The sequence below is a fragment of the Callospermophilus lateralis genome, chromosome 13 (assembly GCF_048772815.1).
Source record: "Callospermophilus lateralis isolate mCalLat2 chromosome 13, mCalLat2.hap1, whole genome shotgun sequence".
Taxonomy (NCBI): domain Eukaryota; kingdom Metazoa; phylum Chordata; class Mammalia; order Rodentia; family Sciuridae; genus Callospermophilus; species Callospermophilus lateralis.
In genome coordinates this window covers 34,529,791-34,546,322 of record NC_135317.1, presented here as the reverse complement: position 1 = coordinate 34,546,322, position 16,532 = coordinate 34,529,791, and the positions used below count along the sequence as shown (strand labels likewise).

Here is a 16,532-nt window from a genome sequence, read left to right as displayed (position 1 = left end):
TTAACCACGAATTTGCCTTGTAACTGTTATCTAAACAATCTATTTCATGCTAAACTTTTATAATAGACGTTTTTTGCTTAAAATCAAAAGTGGGTTTACGCGGATCTCAAAGGAAAAAAAGGTGACAGGAAGATTTTACAGCATAAAAATTGCACAGAATCCAGCTAATTAATCTATGTAGATAGGCCTAATCCATTTTCTGTTTGTGAGAAGGGAATTCCCATCTTTCTGCCACTTAAATTACCTCACATTTCCAAGAGTAAATTTGGAGAAGAGTCTGATCAATCAAAACTGGATCTGCTATCTTATGGTGTTAATTATCTTTTGGTTACAGACTAGGAGAACTTGGGTTCCTTCATCTAGTATCTTATAACTGTATTTTTCAGATGACAGTAATTCCTGATAACCATTTGTATTCCTATACAGCAAACTCAAGAGTAGTCTTGGTTCCCTCTAGGAATATAACCCAAACATATGTATTTGACCTGTGATGCTCTTTATCTGTCACTGGGGCCAATGTGGTGTGTAAATGAGGGGCATATCTGGTAACACTTCCACTGGGTGAACTTTGGGAAGAATCCAGGATGTGAATTTAATGGGTGGAGAGGCTGCGGCAGTACTAAGTTAGCGCGGCCAACTGCAGGAAGCCATGCTTCATTACACCCTTCATGGAAGCTGGCACATTCTCCCAACCATTGTTACCACCGGCCAGTTCTCCAGAAAAAGGCCGTCAGGTAGGTTTCCAGCGAAGGGAAATGCCCCCGGGAGTTCCCCCGAGGTACTCTAACAAAACCCCCTGCCGGCCCTCAGCATCCGCCTCCCGTCAGCGTCTCCTCCCTACACAGCCTCTTCCCGACGCACAAACGCAGCCCGCGAGACTGGTGCTGCAGAGGGCGGCCTCAACGTCCCCGCCCCCGCCCCCGCGTGCGCGTCCCCGCGCCCTCCCGTTGACTCGTTCCGGCCTCAGCGCGCCGCTTGCTCCTCGCGCCCCTACCCCAGGCACACCTCGGCAGCGGCGGCGAGAAGCGTGGGGGAGGGGTACAGGCCCGAGAGGGGCCGGTCCCGGCGGCCAGACACGGCGGCGCGCACGCAGGCCTCGCCTCTCCCGGCCGCCTCCCTCACGCCGGCCGCAGGGCGGGCGCGCACGCCGAGTGACGCTTGGAGGAGGAAGCGCTGCCCTCTTCCCCTCCCTCGCTGCCCCAGGCCCAGCGGGAGCCCCCCCAGTGCGCCTGTGCGGAGGCCTACTTGATTATGTGTGCCCTCTTCGGGCGCCAGCGTTAGCGGCCGGGTGGAGGTGGGGAGGGAAGACGCCGAAGAGGAGGAGGCGGAGGAGGCGGTGGAGGGGAGGTGGGGGGAGTCAGCAAGGACATGGCTCCTGACTCCTGTGCGGAACGTGAGTGACTGAGCGGCAAAGCCCGAGTGAGCGAGCGACCGAGCGGCGGGCGGGCGGGTGGGGGAGCCGGGGAGAGCGCGGGGAGCGGAGGGCAGTGCGGGGGGAAGCACTCATTGGCTTGCTTGTGTTTTTTAATGGTCCCCCCCAACTCCCTCTTAGATGGTCTCTAGCGACCGGCCCGTGTCACTGGAGGACGAGGTCTCCCATAGTATGAAGGAGATGATTGGAGGCTGTTGCGTTTGCTCAGACGAGAGAGGCTGGGCCGAGAACCCTCTGGTTTATTGCGACGGGCACGGCTGCAGCGTCGCGGTGCATCAAGGTAAACACCCAACCGCCCGCCGGGCCGAACCGGCCTGCTCCCAACCGTCACCGCTTCCCCCACCTTGGCAGCAACTGCCAGACCGCCCGCCCCTCCCCCGCCCCGCCTCCGCCCCCGCCCCGTGCCGCGGCAGCGGCCGCGGGAGTGCCTAGCAGGGTCCGCGGCGGGGCGCAGGGGGTGTGGGCTGTGTATGTGGGAGAAAGTGCGTGTGGCCCAGACTGTCATGTGATTCTGCTCTCACTCTCTCAAGTGTCATTTGGTCGCTGCCTGAGCTCGGAGTCGGGGTTTGCAGATTCTCTGGGGCGGCGAGGGTGCAGAGGGTGCAGGGCTGCGGTCCAAGCCCCGGGTGGGTTGGGCGGGAACGTGCACCCCTAGGTGGGGTGGCTTGGGGTGTGAGTTTGGGAGCGTGGAGACCCCTCCCCCCCCTCACCGCCTGCTCCTGTCTGCCGCAGTGTGTCTAGAGACTTCCTGTGGCTTGGAGACCGACTCTGGAAGGCGGCTGGCTGCGCTGGGCAGGATGGGGGAAGGCAGGGGTGACCTTGCCTCTTTGGATTGGGGATCGAAGGTGGTTTCTGCTGTACCCCAAGCTTTCACGCCTCCTGGTAGCTTCCTGCGGAGAAGACAGCGCAAGGCCAGTGATGTCCCTGCCGGAGTGTCTGGGGCTGAGATGCATTTAGGCTAGTTTGGTGGGGAGGCTAGTTAGTGGCTGCATTTGGCCACTGCTTAACCTGTGTAACTGAAGAGGAGGTGGTGGTGCTGCCTACTGGCTTGGGGAACGTCTTAGTTTATTTCTGGCTATTTCCACTTGGATATATAAAAAAGCCAATAAGATTTTTCTGGTTTTCTGAAGTTTTTGACCTTTTTCTGTTCCAAGTGGTAAGGAATTGAGGCTGAGATAATCTGACTTTTTGGTGGCTTACTGTTTATTTGCCATCTCACCGCCCCCCCCCCTTTTCCCATTTATGAAACTGGCTTTGAGTGCTGCAGATATTGTATAATAGCATATTGGTAAGGACATTACCAAAGGGGAGAGAGGAAAATTTTAAGGTGTCAAAGTGCATTATTTGAAGAATGGATTTTCACAGTTGGGAAGAGGGATGCAGTGGTAATCATTTTGAGATAGTAAATTAACCTGAGAATGTGGTTATTGCCAGTTTCTTTTAAAGAAGGGCAGCGTTGCATACCTTCCCCCCTCCTTTCTTAAAAGGAGTGAAAAAATTGTGGAAAGCTAGATAAGGTTTTAGGATTGATATATAATATTTCTATTACAGGGTTCACTGGCATTGTGGGGGAATTATAAATCAGATGAAAAATTATCAAATTAAGTATTTTAATATGAAAATATTAAAGTATTTTAATATAAAAGTTAAAGATTAAAAAAGTTCATTTAATCTAAAATTTTTCTTTCTAGAGCTACTTCCAAATAAAACTGTATGTTTCAGACACTGATGCTGTGTTTCTTGGCCAATAGACTTTTTTTTTTTTTAACATTCATATATATATTGAAAAAGGCTTAGAATTTTAGCCTTTGGAGTTTAAAAGTTTGCTGAAGTGGTGTGGGTAGTGTATTCCTGTAATCCCAACTGTTTGGGAAACTGAGGCAGGAAGATCACAAGTTCAAGGACAAAATCAGCAATTTAGGAAACCTATCTAGAAAAAAAAAATAGCAGGCTCAGTGCTGCACACCTGTAATCCCAGAGGCTGGGGAGGCTGAGGTAGAGGATTGCCAATTCAAGGCCAGCCTCAGCAACTTAGTCAGACCCTGAATCTAAGTTGAAAAATATGTATGAAGGCCTGGGGATGAGGCTCAGTGGTGAAGTGCCCCTGGGTTCAATCCCTGACACTCAAAAGAATGAATGAATGAATGAATGGGCTGGGAGTGTAGTTCAGAGGTAGAGTGCTCTTGGCCCCCAGTACCAAATAAAGGTTGTGCTGATTTTACATTCCTTTATTGCTTCCTAGTATTTAAGATATTTTCGAGTTTCTAGTGAGCAAACTCAAGAATGTCAATTGAATGTGTATTAGATTTCCAGAAAGTTTTCAGTTTTGAGCTAATTGATATTAAAAACTAACTTTCAACCAGTGAGGCTGTGAATTAGATATATAATATGTACTTGGAATACTTGTCACAGTGTTCACATTATAAAATATTTAGAGATAAACATGCAATTTTATTTTCTGATAACAGCTTTACCAAGAGATAATTCACATGCTATACAATTTACCCATGGTTTTTTCACTATATTCACAGAGTTGTGCAGCCATTACTACTATCAGTTTTAGATCCTTTTCCTTGCCCTAAGAAGAAACCCTGGACCTGTTAATACTCACCATTTACCCCCAACTCCTAGAGCCCTAGGCTGTTTATGGATTTGCCTATTTGAGACATTGAATATAAATGGAAGCATTTTACTGCTATTCTCTCGCTGTTGCTCTTTTTTTAGTTTTTATTTGGAGACAGGTTCTTGCCAAGTTGCTGAGGCTGGCTTTGAACTTGAAATCTTCCTGTCTCAGCTTCCGGAGTCACTGGGATTTAAAGGCATGCTCCACCGTGCCTGGTGGCATTTTACTGCTAACATTATATTTTATTTTGTTTTCTTTAATATCTGTTCATTTTGAAAGATGATTTGGAAATATTTTCACTAAATCTAAAATACTTTCTCCTTAAACTATAGGGCATAGGAATGAATTAATGTATTTCTGAGTTATTTTATGCAAAAAATCTTACGGTGTATTAAATTTTACATAATTGCTTATTATAGTATGATTTAAAAAAATTATAGCTAGGCACAGTGGTTACCTTTGTAATCCCTGCCACTTGGGAGGATGAGGCAGGAAGATCACAAGTTCAAAGCCAGCTTCAGCAAAAATGAGGTGCTAAGCAATTCGGTGAGACCTGTTTCTAAATAAAATACAAAATAGGGCTAGGGATGTGGCTCTGTGGTGGAGATCCCCTTAGTTCAATCCTCAGTACTCCAAAGGAAAAAAAATTTTTTTGTGTGTGCCTGTGGGGAATGAAGCCTGGACCTTAAACATGCTAGGCAACTGCTTCATTGTTTCACAACCTTCCTGGCCCTTTATAAAAACCATTTTGACCCGGGTGCAGTGGCGCATGTTTATAATCCCAGGAGGCTCCAGGCTGTGGCAGGAGGATCATGAGTTCAAAGCCAGCCTCGGTAATTTGTTGAGGCCCTAAGTAACTCAGCAAGACCTGTCTCTAAATAAAATATAAAAAAGGGCTGGGGGTGTGGCTCAGTGGTTAAGTGCTTCTGGGTTCAATACTCAGTACCAAAACAAAACAAAGCAATTTTGAGACAAGAGTCTTGCTAAGTTGCCCAGGCTGTCCTCAAAGTTGCCATCCTCTTGCCTTAGCCTCAAGAGTAGCAGGGATAGTTAGGCATGGTGGCGCACGCCTGTGATCTCCATGGTTTTGGAGGCTGAGGCAGGTGAATGGCAAGTTCAAAGCCAGTCTCAAAAAAGCAAAGTGCTAAGCAACTCTGTGAGACCCTGTCTCTAAGTAAAATACAAAATAGGGCTTGGTATGTTATTCAGTGATGGAGTGTCTCTGAGTTCAATCCTTGGTACCTGCGAAAATACAAAAAAAAAAAAAAAAAAGAAGTTGGGATTAAAGTGTGCTACTATGACCATATGAGGCATAGCATTTTTGTGGTTATACAAATTTAGTTTTTAGTTTAACAGCTATATACATATGGTAAATAAGATGTAAGTATTGTAATTCTCTGTAAAGCCATTAATGAATAGTTTGAAGGTAGTTGGTTTAATAGGGCTTTGAAAAGGTTATTTGATTTTCATAATTTTTCAAGTCTGAATGTTTCAAAACATTTTGTTTCCCAACAGCTTGCTATGGCATTGTTCAAGTACCCACTGGACCATGGTTTTGCAGGAAATGTGAATCTCAAGAGAGAGCAGCCAGAGTGGTAAGGACTGTTATCAGAAACATTAAAATACTTAGGAGCTTAGGATGCCACACTTTTGTTGCAGTTTGAAGATTATCAGTCTTTTGTTCAAATATTATAACTTAACAAAACTTGGACCAAATATTGATTTGGAGTTTTATTTATTTGTAGTTTTACTTATTTGTAGTTGTAGATGGACAGAATGCCTTTCTTTATTTTATATGATGCTAAGGATCAAACCCAGTGCCTCACATGCTAGGCAAGTGCTCTGCCACTGAGCTACAGCCTCAGCCCCTTGACTTGGAGTTTTAAACAGATTTTGTAAAATCTAAAAAACAAATTGAAACAAATAAGTGTATGTTGATGGATACTTTGAAAAAATAAAGATATAAATAGTCATATTCAGCCTATTTTAACTATGGAATCAAGAAACCTGAAGTGGTTTGAAGGATACATTGGTAATCATGGAATATGAGTGGCAGTAGAAGCATGACAAGTTATATTGATATTTTTTCTGATGGGGGAGGAAAATGCCGAAATTTATCCACTACCCTAATTCTTGTATGTGAATTAATAGATTTTTAAACACTCAGTATTTTCATACATTCATTCCTTTTGACAGAACAACATGAGGGCCTTTCTTCTTTTCTTGTCTGGCTACCTTCTTTCTGAACACTTTGTAAACCTCCATAAGAATGAGTAAGGTTTGTTTATTCTTGGTGGCCAATCTTCATTAGTCATAAAAAAGTTTGCAGTGTGATAGTTCCTTTCATTACTGATTACAGAATTTGATAGAAGGTAGAAAACAAACATTTCCACTTCTCTTCTTTATGCATATAGCAAAAGTAGAAGTTACTATTTTTGCCAACATCATTTTGGATCAGTAGAATTATGGCCTAGAAGCCAGTTTGTGAGCCTCAGCAATATTTTTGTAGTTGATATTCTTTGGTTGTGTATGAGAATGCATTACAGCAGAATTATAGCTATTGTATAGTGTTAAAATAATGGGATTTTTAGCAAATGGAGGATTTAATCAACCATAATAATTTTAAGTATATATAGGTTTACTCTTCAACTTTTTGTTTTTTTTTTTTTTTAGCATGTTATGGTTTGGAGTAGATAGGTCCCCAAGCAAAATAATTTTCACGCTTTATCAGTAAATACTGATAAGTGAGATTTTTCTAGGGGGGTGTCACAGTAGATTAAAGGCCAGAAAAGATTCGAAAATAGGTGATGCACAAGGCCCTGGGTTCGATCCCCAACACCAAAAAAAAAAAAAAAAAAAAAAAAGAAAGGTGGGCATCAGAAGAGAGGACAAAGTGATACCTAGGGTGTGGTAGAGTTTCTTAAATACCACTTGTGTGTTTTTATTCCTTTATTCTCTATGAATGTGATCAAGGTGTCAAGGTAAATAAGGTAGTTACTGGAAAAGGAATATTGGGAGGTACATTGGGGGGTATGTTTTATTTCAACTTCATTTGATGGGATGTAAGGGCTATTAAAGGTTTCAAAGAAGAGGAACAATCTCTAAATTCTTTTTTTTTTTTTTAATATTTATTTTTTTAGGTGTAGATGGACACAACACAATGCTTTATTTTTATGTGGTGCTGAGGATCGAACCTGGGTCCCGCGCATGCTAGGCGAGTGCTCTGCCGCTGAGTCACAACCCCAGCCCCTCTAAATTTTTTTTTTTTTTTTTAGATTTTTTAAATTGTTGATAGTCTTTATCTTATTTATCTGTCTATTTATTTATACGTGATCCTGAGAATCGAACCCAGGGCCTCGCACATGCCAGGCAAGTGTGCTACTGCTGGGCCCCAGCCCCAGCCCCTCCTCTAAATTCTTTAGTGTACAACTATAAAAGTTAGGGTCCTTTGTAAGATGCAGAATCTCATTCTAAGACTATAGAAGCAAAGAAAGGGCATTTTATTTGAAGGATACAGGAACCAAAACTCTAACATGGAAATATGTCCATGAACCATAAAGGGAATTGAATTAGTCTTAATTATATTTCAATTTTCATCTGTTTGCTTGCTTCCTTTTTTTTTTTAATAATTTTTTTTCAGTTTTCGGTGGACACAACATCTTTATTTTTATGTGGTGCTGAGGATTGAACCCAGCGCCCCCCGCATGCCAGGCGAGCGCGTTACCGCTTGAGCCACATCCCCAGCCCCCCCCTTTTTTTAATATTTCATTTTTTAGTTGTAGTTGGACACAATACCTTTATTTACTTATTTATTTTTATGTGGTGTTGAGGATCAAACCCAGGGCTTTGCACATGGTATGCGAGCAATGTACCACTGAACTATAACCCCAGCCCTGCTTCTTTCTTTCTTTGAAGATTTCTCAGTTATTTACTCCTAAGAATCAGTAGTTAACTATTTGAGTGATTATTATGTGCCAGATACTGTGCTGAAATGTTTTATATCAATTAGCTCATATGATCATCCTATCAAATTTCTTGAGGGTATTTTTTTGGGGGGGGGGGCAAGTATTGGTAGTGAGGATTGAACCCAGGGTCACTTAACCACTGAGCCACATTCCCAGCCCTTTTTAATATTTTATTTAGAGAGAGGATCTTGCTGAGTTTCTTAAGGCCTTGCTAAGTTGCTGAGGCTGGCTTTGAACTTGTGTTCCTCCTGTCTCAGCCTCCCAAGGCACTGGGATTACAGGCATGTGCTATTGTGCTTGGCACCTCCTGATATTTTCTGTTTCATGTTTCAAGAGACAAAAATCTCAGTCCCAATTTCATGTTCTTTTAGGGAAAAGAATGGTTTGGGTGGAGTGAGGTACTTAGCTCTGGACCCTTTAGCCCTGATCTGAGAGTAGGGTCAAGTTGGACAGAAACAGTAAGGAGATCTCTGATTATGGATAGTTCACTTCTCTGAGAAATGAGCTGGCTGTTCATTCTGGAACAGTAATGATCCAGAAAGATAAAGCAGCCTTTTCAAAAGAGTAGATTAGTAGTATAGAGGATGGATTTGAAAGGCAAGGTTAGAAACCGAAAGAGGAGGATTTGAGGTAATGACCATAAAGATTGCAGTAGAGCTGGGCAAGCAGCTTGAGAGGATTGCAAATTCAAGGTTAGCTTCAGCAACTTAGTGAGACCCTATCTCAAAATGAAAAATGAAAAGGGCTATGGATGTAGTGGTAAAGCTCTCCTGGGTTCAATCCTGGTCCCCCCCCACCCAAAAAAAAAAAGATGTAGGAATAGAAAGGTAGAGAATAGAAATAGAGGGAGAATTTTGAAACATGAAATGACAGAAATACAGGAACCAAAAACTCTAACATGGAAATATGTCCATGAACCAGAAAGGGAATTGAATTAGTCTTAATTTTATTTCAACTTTCATCTGTGTGCTTGCTTGCTTCCTTTTTTTTGAACTCAGGGGTGCTTTACCACTAAGCTATATTCCCGCCCCCCCCCGCCCCCCCCTTTCCTTTTTTTGAGACAGGCTCCCTCTAAGTTAATCAGGCTGACCTTGAACTTGTAATAAAACACGAAAAGGGAACAGTTAAAGGTGATTTGAAGATATCAAGGCTAGCTGGGCATAGTGGCACATGCTTATAATCCCAGTGGTTTGGGAGCCTGAGGCAGGAGCAGGATCATCATGGGTTCAAAGCCAGCCTCACCAATGGAGAGGTGCTAAGCAACTCAGTGAGACCCTGTCTCTAAATAAAATACAAAATAGGGCTGGGGATGTGGCTCAGTGGTTGAGTGCCCCTGAGTTCAATCCCCAGTAATCCCTTGTCCCTCAAAAAAGATATCAAGGCTGATCACTCTGAAATGGTGATACCATTAATAGGAGTTAGGACTGAGAGAGTAACTTAGTGTTTATCATGTGGTATATCCTGGATTCAGTCCTCTCCACCAAAGAATACATACATACATAAATAAACAAATAAACAAACATAAACAAAACAAGACAGCATCCAGAGTAATAGTAATAGAGAAAAATGAGCAAATAGAAGAGAGCAAATGAAGCATTAATTAAGGACAAATCTGTTTGGGGCATATTAGTTTATATACTGCTAGGATTTTTTTTTCCAGTACTAGGGATTGAATAGAGGACCTGGTGCATGCTAGTCGAGTGTTCTACCACTGAGCTACATCTCGATCCCTTTTAAAAATTTGTTTTTGAGACAGGGTCTTCCTAAATTGCTCAGGCTGACCTTGAAAGTTGCAATTCTCCTGCTTCAGCCTCCTGAGAAGCAGGAATTACAGGTATATGCCTGCATGTCCAGAAAGTTAGGATGTTTTATTGGAAATTTGGAATAAAGTTAATGGAGTGAAGTTAGAGTTGGAATTGTGTAGAGGGAATTGGGAACCAAATGACATTTTTGGTAAAAATGAAGACAGAACTATGGTGAAAAATCCACATTTGGGAGAGCAAGAGAACAGATGACTGGGTTTTCAGGAAATAGTAATTGATAGTAACAGTGTTACCATACAGAGGATTAAGAAGTTCTTGAGACAGCAATTATAGTTCTCTGGTTTGGGCAGAAGTCTTATAATAGTGCATTGGAGAGAGTAGAGGTTGGAGGTTGTTTATAAGGAAAGAGGCAAAAAGGTTGGAGGATTAGATTGCATGTTTATAAGGAAAGAGGCGATTGAAAGTAGTTAGGTGGGACTGAGGGAAAATTTGGCTGTGTCCCCACGCCCCCGCCCCCCAACTGGGAATTGAACCCAGGGGCACTTTACCAATGAGCTATATCCCCAGCACTTCTTAATTTTCATTTTGAGATAGGATCTCACTAAGTATTCCAGGTTGGCCTTGAGCTTGTGATTCTCATGCCTCAGCTTCCTGAGTAGCTCCATCTAAGTTTTATTTTTTTGTGGTACTGGGTTTGAAGCCAGGGATACTTTACCAATAGACTTCAGCTCTAGTCTTTTAAAAAAGTTTTAATATTTTGTTTTGAGATAGAGTATCACTAAGTAGCCAGTCCTCAAATTTATGATTCTCTCGTCTCATCCTTTCTAGCTGAGATTGTAGCTGTGTACTACCCTGCGGAGCTCCATCTGTTTTAATACCTACATACATGTGAACTCCATATGTATAGTACTTTTCCATTCCAGGAATGGTATCATACTATATATGTATTCAAACTGACATATTGTACATACATGTAAACTCCATACGTATAGTATTTTTCCCTTTCAGGAGCGGTATCATATTATATGTATTCTCAACTTGTGATGATATAGCTACATATTTGACCTAGTTGTTATTGTTGTGGTGGTTGTTTTTTTGGTATTGTGCTTGCTCTACCACTGAGCTCCCCAAACCCCATTTTCCTTGATTTTGAAGTGCTTTTTTTTTTTTTTTTTGAGGTTTTTGTTATGTATTTTCCTTCAGAGTCTATGAGAGTCTTTTTACTCCCCATCCTCCTGCCTCTATGTATTTTTTTTTCCCCCCAGAGGATTGAACTCAGAGGTGTTTTACCACTAAGCTATATTTCCAGCCCCTCATTTTTTCCCCCTTTCTTTTTTTTTTTTTAAAGAGTGAGAGAGAGTGAGAAAGAGGGAGAGAGAGAGAATTTTTTTAATATTTATTTTGTTTTTTTAGTATTTGGCGGACACAACATCTTTGTCTGTATGTGGTGCTGAGGATCGAACCCAGGCCGCACGCATGCCAGGCGAGTGCGCTACCGCTTGAGCCACATCCCCAGCCCCATTTTCCCCCTTTCTTTTGAGACAGGCTCTCACTAAGTTAATCAGGCTGACCTTGAACTTGTGATATTTATGCCTTAGCCTCTGAGTCCCTGGGATTGTACGCATGTACCACCTTATCCAACTTCTGTTACTTTTTCTTTTCTTTTTTTCCCTTTTTTTTTTATGTTTAAGGATTTCATTATTTTGCTCTTGTATGCTACTTTGAATTTTAGCTGTTTTCTTATAACTAAGATTTTATTATAGTTTGTTTTTGATATCTGTTTATGCTAATAGAAGGGGGGGTACAGGGATTGAATTCAGGGGCACTCAACCACTGAGCCACATCCCCAGCCCTTTTTTGTACTTTATTTAGAGACAGGGTCTCACTGAGTTGCTTGGTACCTTGCTTTTGTTGAGGCTGGCTTTGAACCCGCAATCCTCCTGCCTCAGCCTACTGAGTCACTGGGATTACGGCATGTGCCACCCTGTGGCTAGATGGTCTTTTGATAGTCTGTTATAGTTGAGACTTCTTTCTTTTTCATTCTTTTTTTTTTTTTTTTGTATTAGGGATTGAACCCAGGGGCACTTAAGCATTGAACCATGTCTCTAGCACTTTTTATTTTTTATTTTTAATTTTGAGACAAGGAGTTGCTAAGATGGGTTGGGACCTTGCTAAGTTGCTGATACTGGCTTTGAACTTGCAATTCTCCCGCTTCAGTCTCCTGAGCTGCTGGGATTACAGGCGCATGCGACCATGCCTGGCTTTTTTTTTTAATTCTGAGAATTCAGTGTCCTTTTTCCACTTTGGTATATTTTCAGACTTTATCACTTTCTCCTAAACTGTTTGTTTATATGTATGTTTGGAATTTTCATTGTGTTTTTCATGTTTTTTAAGTTTTCTTTTTTCTATTTTTATATCTGTATTAGGGGTGACTCTTTAGCTCTGTCTTCAAATGTATGCTTATTGCTAACCCCAGTGAGTAATTTTTTTAATAGTAAACTGTGGGAGGACACCTGCCCATAGTAAACTACATGTAGAACTTCTATTTTTCCTCTTTCAAGTCTTTGAGAAAATATATCTCTTTTTAGAATATCTTGCTATTTGCTTAAGTTTTATGTTCCTTTTATTTGAACATTTAAAACATACTTATTTTAAGAATGCAGGTTCAGTGGTGCACGCCTGCAATTCCATCTACTTGGGAAACTGAGACAGTTACAGTAGCAAGTTTAAGGCCAGTGTGGATAACTTTAGCAAGTCCCTGTCTCAGAAATAAAAAGGGCTGGAGGTGAGTAAAGTGACCCTGGGTTCAATCCCTAGTACCAAAGAACAAAGCAAAAACTTATTTTTAAACTGCTTAGAGCTAGGAATTGTGGTGCATGCCTGTAATCCCAGTGTCTTGGGAGGCTGAGAAAGGAGGATTGCAAGTTCAAAGCTAGCTAGCCTCAGCAGTTTAGCCAGACCCTAAGCACTGAGATCCTGTCTCAAAAAAAAAAAAAAATAAAATAAAATAAAATCGGCTAGGGATGTGGCTCAGTGGTAAAACACCCCTGATTTCAATTCCTGGTTCCAACAAAATAAAAAACACTGCTCAGAGATTTTGAAATTGTTTTTTAACTGTGGAGATAGATGTCTTCATATGCTTTGTTATTTTTGACTGCAATCTAATATTCAGTAGGCGTTGTCTTCCTTGAAATTCCTGTTCCTTTATTGTGAGTTGTAAAGGTGCCACTGGGAAATTTTTTGCATTTCTTCTCTGTATTTTGTGAACTATATTTGGGTATGTCAGGGTGATCTGGCTTCAACTTCTTTCAACCTGTTGATGCTAGTGTTGAGAACTGTGTTTGAACACTAATAACAAAGACCATAGTATAATTACTTCTGCAAATTAGGGGCTTATTCTTTTCCTTAAAGGAGTTCAAAAAGACATGACAGCTCTGTGTGGACACCAGGGATTGGGTGTCTTCCATTATACCATCTATCTTCCTATTATACCATCTTCGGCACATAGTTTTTATTTTTAGGCCATAGCATTGTGGTTGGATCTGTAGTTGTTATGATAGCACAAAGAAGTTATAGGCAGATAGAAAAGTGGTGGGGAGGGTAAGGTGTTAATATGATTTCCCTCTCAACTGAGTTGTACTCTTAAGTCCTCCTAGATATCTTAATTGTTAGGGAAGTAGCTAAGTGTGGTCTTGAAGTTGAGCCCACTGAAGAATTCAATAAAATCAGAGTTCTGTTATGGTATGTAAGAAGGGAGAAGTGAGTTTTAGATTGACAAGCAGTGTCTTGTTTGTCTCATGGGTTTCATTACTTTAGACCATTTTTTTTTTTCCTATTTTGGTATTGGGTATTGAATTACTGAGCTACATTCCTAGCCTTTTTAAAATTTTATTTTTATTATTATTTTTGTTCTGGGGATTGAACCTAGGGGCACTTAACTATTAGCTACATTGAGCTACCCTTTTTATTTTTGAAGCAGGTTCTCACTAAATTGCTTAAGCTAGCCTCAAACTTGAGATCCTCCTGCCTCAATCCCTGGAATCATTGAGATTATAGGCATGTGCTATATGCCCAGTCTAAAATTTCATTTTCTTTATGCTTTTTTGTCTAAGCCTAAATCTTTCCTCTTAAAATCTTCCCATTTGTAGTGTATAGATTTTTTCCTTCCTTCTCTTTTTTTAAAAAAATATTTATTCTTAAGTTTTAGGTGGACACAATATCTTTATTTTACATTTATGTGGTGCTGAGGATTGAACCCAGTGCCTCATGCATGCTAGGTGAGCACTCTTACCACTGAGCCACCACCCCAGCCCCCTTCCTTTCTTCTCTATTGTCTTTCCTTTACCTCTTTTTTTCCTCTCCTTGGTCCTCTGCTTTCGTGTGTGTGTGTGTGTGTGTGTGTGTGTGTGTGTGTGTGTGTCTGTCTGTGGCTGGGGATGTAATCTAGGGTCTGCCACTGAGCTACACATACAACTGCCATCCTTGGTCCTATTCTTTTCTTTCTCCTTCTCTTTCCTCCTTCTCCCTTTCTCCCTTCATCTTTTCTCCTGCTCTCCTCTTGCTTTTCCCCCTCCGCTTCCTTTTTTCTCCCTCTTCATTTCCTTTCTTTCCTTTGCCTCTGTTACTGCTCTTTTCCCTATCTTCTCTCTCCTTTCTCTCCCCCCCCCCCTTTCTTTTGTTTTCTTCTTCTTTTCAAACCAGAAGACCTTCTAGGTTTCATCTACCTGATTTCACCTGGGCTGACTGCTCTTTAGGACCATCTTATAGGTACAAGTCTGGAATTTTCCTTCACCACAGTTTCAGGATTTTTTTTTTCTGCTTTTGTTGGATTCCCTTTTTTCCTGATCTCCATTTCTTTATATTTAATGGTTCTTGTTTAGGTTGGCATATCTCTAAGAGCTTCATAGGAAAAGGTGCATTAAAAATAAGTTGTTGGATTTTTCCCCTGCCAGTACTGGGGATTGAATCCAGAGGTACTTTCTACTGAGCTCTGTTCCCAGCTGTTTTTATTTTGTTTTGAGACAGGATCTTACTAAGTTGCCTGGGCTGTCCTTGAACTTAACGATCCTCCTGCCTTAGTCTCTGAAGTAGTGGAAATTTGAGGTGTGCATCACCATATGTAATTTTTTGTTCTTTGGATGCAGTATCCTTTCTGAGAATATTAATCGGGGTTTTGTTTTGTTTTAGTTGTCTGATATTTTCTTGTGCTCCTGTGAAACTTTTCCTTTGTATTTTTTGTTCCGATCTTTCTTGTTAGAGACTGCTTAAAAAAAACAGGTGACTTTTAGCCATTGATTCAAATTTAAGACAGGCTCCTAAAGGATTGATTGGAAACTGATTGACTGCATTATAGGTGACCAGCTGGGTTTTCAGTTTATTCAAAGAGCTCTCCATTTATTTGTTTGAGGTTGGCAAACTTGATTACCAGTATTCTTTGAACTATTTGAGTGCCGGAATTTGAGTATGTAGAATTAGATTTTCATTTAATTCTTCTTTTTAAACCTGATACTTTTTACCTCAGCTAATCCTAATGTACCCAACTCTTAATTTCTTCTAGTATACCTTCTCCAGAATATTAAGGACTATATTTTTCTAGTATAGGGGAGAAATAGTACTTAGTAGTGTAGTAGAGAAGGAGATTGTTTGATTGCTTTTCAAGTTATATCCATTCCCTCCTGGTTTTAGCCTCATCTGAAACCCCTCTCCTGTGCATTTTCCTTTTCTTATTGCCTGGTACTGAAGGTTCTTCTAATTTTTGGTGCTGTATGGTGTAAGATATATTTCTTTTGGGCTTGTCTTCCTGCTGCATATTTTTATACTCGGTGAAATCTTTGTGTTCTTTCTTTTTCTTTTTTCTTTGGTGCTGGAGATTTGAGTTCAAGGCCTAGCATTCATTCTTACCGCTGAGCTACACCCTGTGCCCCTATGAAGTCACTTACTACATATTTTTCTCCTTTTTAGATTCTAAAATTTTATAGCTATTGTCTTCCTCTATGTTCTTTTGTATTTGTGGCTTTATGGACCTTTATCTCATTATTGTCATTTGGTATTTTTAGGTAGATGGAGAGGGTGTAGTTTTTAAGTGGAATTAACTACCTGTGTTTCTGATATGGTCTTTTCCCATTTTTTCCTTTTTTAATTTTTAATTTTTTTTTGGTAGTGGGGATTGTACTTGGTACAGTGGTACCAGCTTTACCACTGAGATATATCACCAGTATTTTAGTTTTTGAGACAGGGTTTTGCTAAGTTGCTGAGGCTGGCCTTCATCTTGTGATCCTCCTGCTTCAGCCTCTGGAGTCACTGGGATTATAGGCATGTTCACCATGCCTGGCTTCCCATTTCTTCTAGGGTCTCCCCCCACCGCCCACCCTCAAATCAATTACTAGTTATGTCTTTTATCTTCAGTCTGTCTTTTTTCTTTACTTGATTTTTCTCATTCAAATTATAAATGTTTTTGAATTTTCCTGTGGGTTCTACTTTTTACATGTTTGCCCTTTTGTCTTTTCCCCTTTTTTCTCAAACTTCCTGAAGGAATAGAATCATAGTTTTTAGCTCCACTTCTTCAACAGCCTGCTGTGTTCTAGTCTCTTAGTTATATTTGATGATTAAAAGATACCAGTTGTCATTATGATAGCATAAGAAGTTTGCATTTGCTATAACATTCATCATGGACACTGTCCATTTTGTCTTTCAGTGACCCTTAAATAAAGATCTATGTGCAAGAATTTCTTTAAATGATTTAACTTCAG

General features: G+C 41.0%; 1 protein-coding gene across 7 annotated transcripts in view; it reads left to right on the top strand.

Moving 5' to 3' along the window:
• The first annotated feature begins 1,347 nt into the window (after positions 1-1,347).
• Mllt10 (MLLT10 histone lysine methyltransferase DOT1L cofactor) overlaps positions 1,348-16,532 on the top strand; it is a 200,014-nt gene continuing 184,829 nt past the window's right edge. For 6 of the 7 annotated variants that reach the window (XR_013088481.1, XM_076832030.1, XM_076832032.1 and 3 more), the window contains exons 1-3: positions 1,361-1,419; positions 1,553-1,712; positions 5,571-5,650. Coding sequence is in view for 6 of the 7 variants with exons in the window: in XM_076832030.1 (XP_076688145.1) it covers positions 1,553-1,712; positions 5,571-5,650 (240 nt within the window). In the remaining variant the exon portion in view is untranslated. Of the gene's footprint in view, positions 1,420-1,552; positions 1,713-5,570; positions 5,651-16,532 lie in introns of all 7 variants that reach the window. The other variant, XM_076832028.1, reaches the window with a different exon arrangement.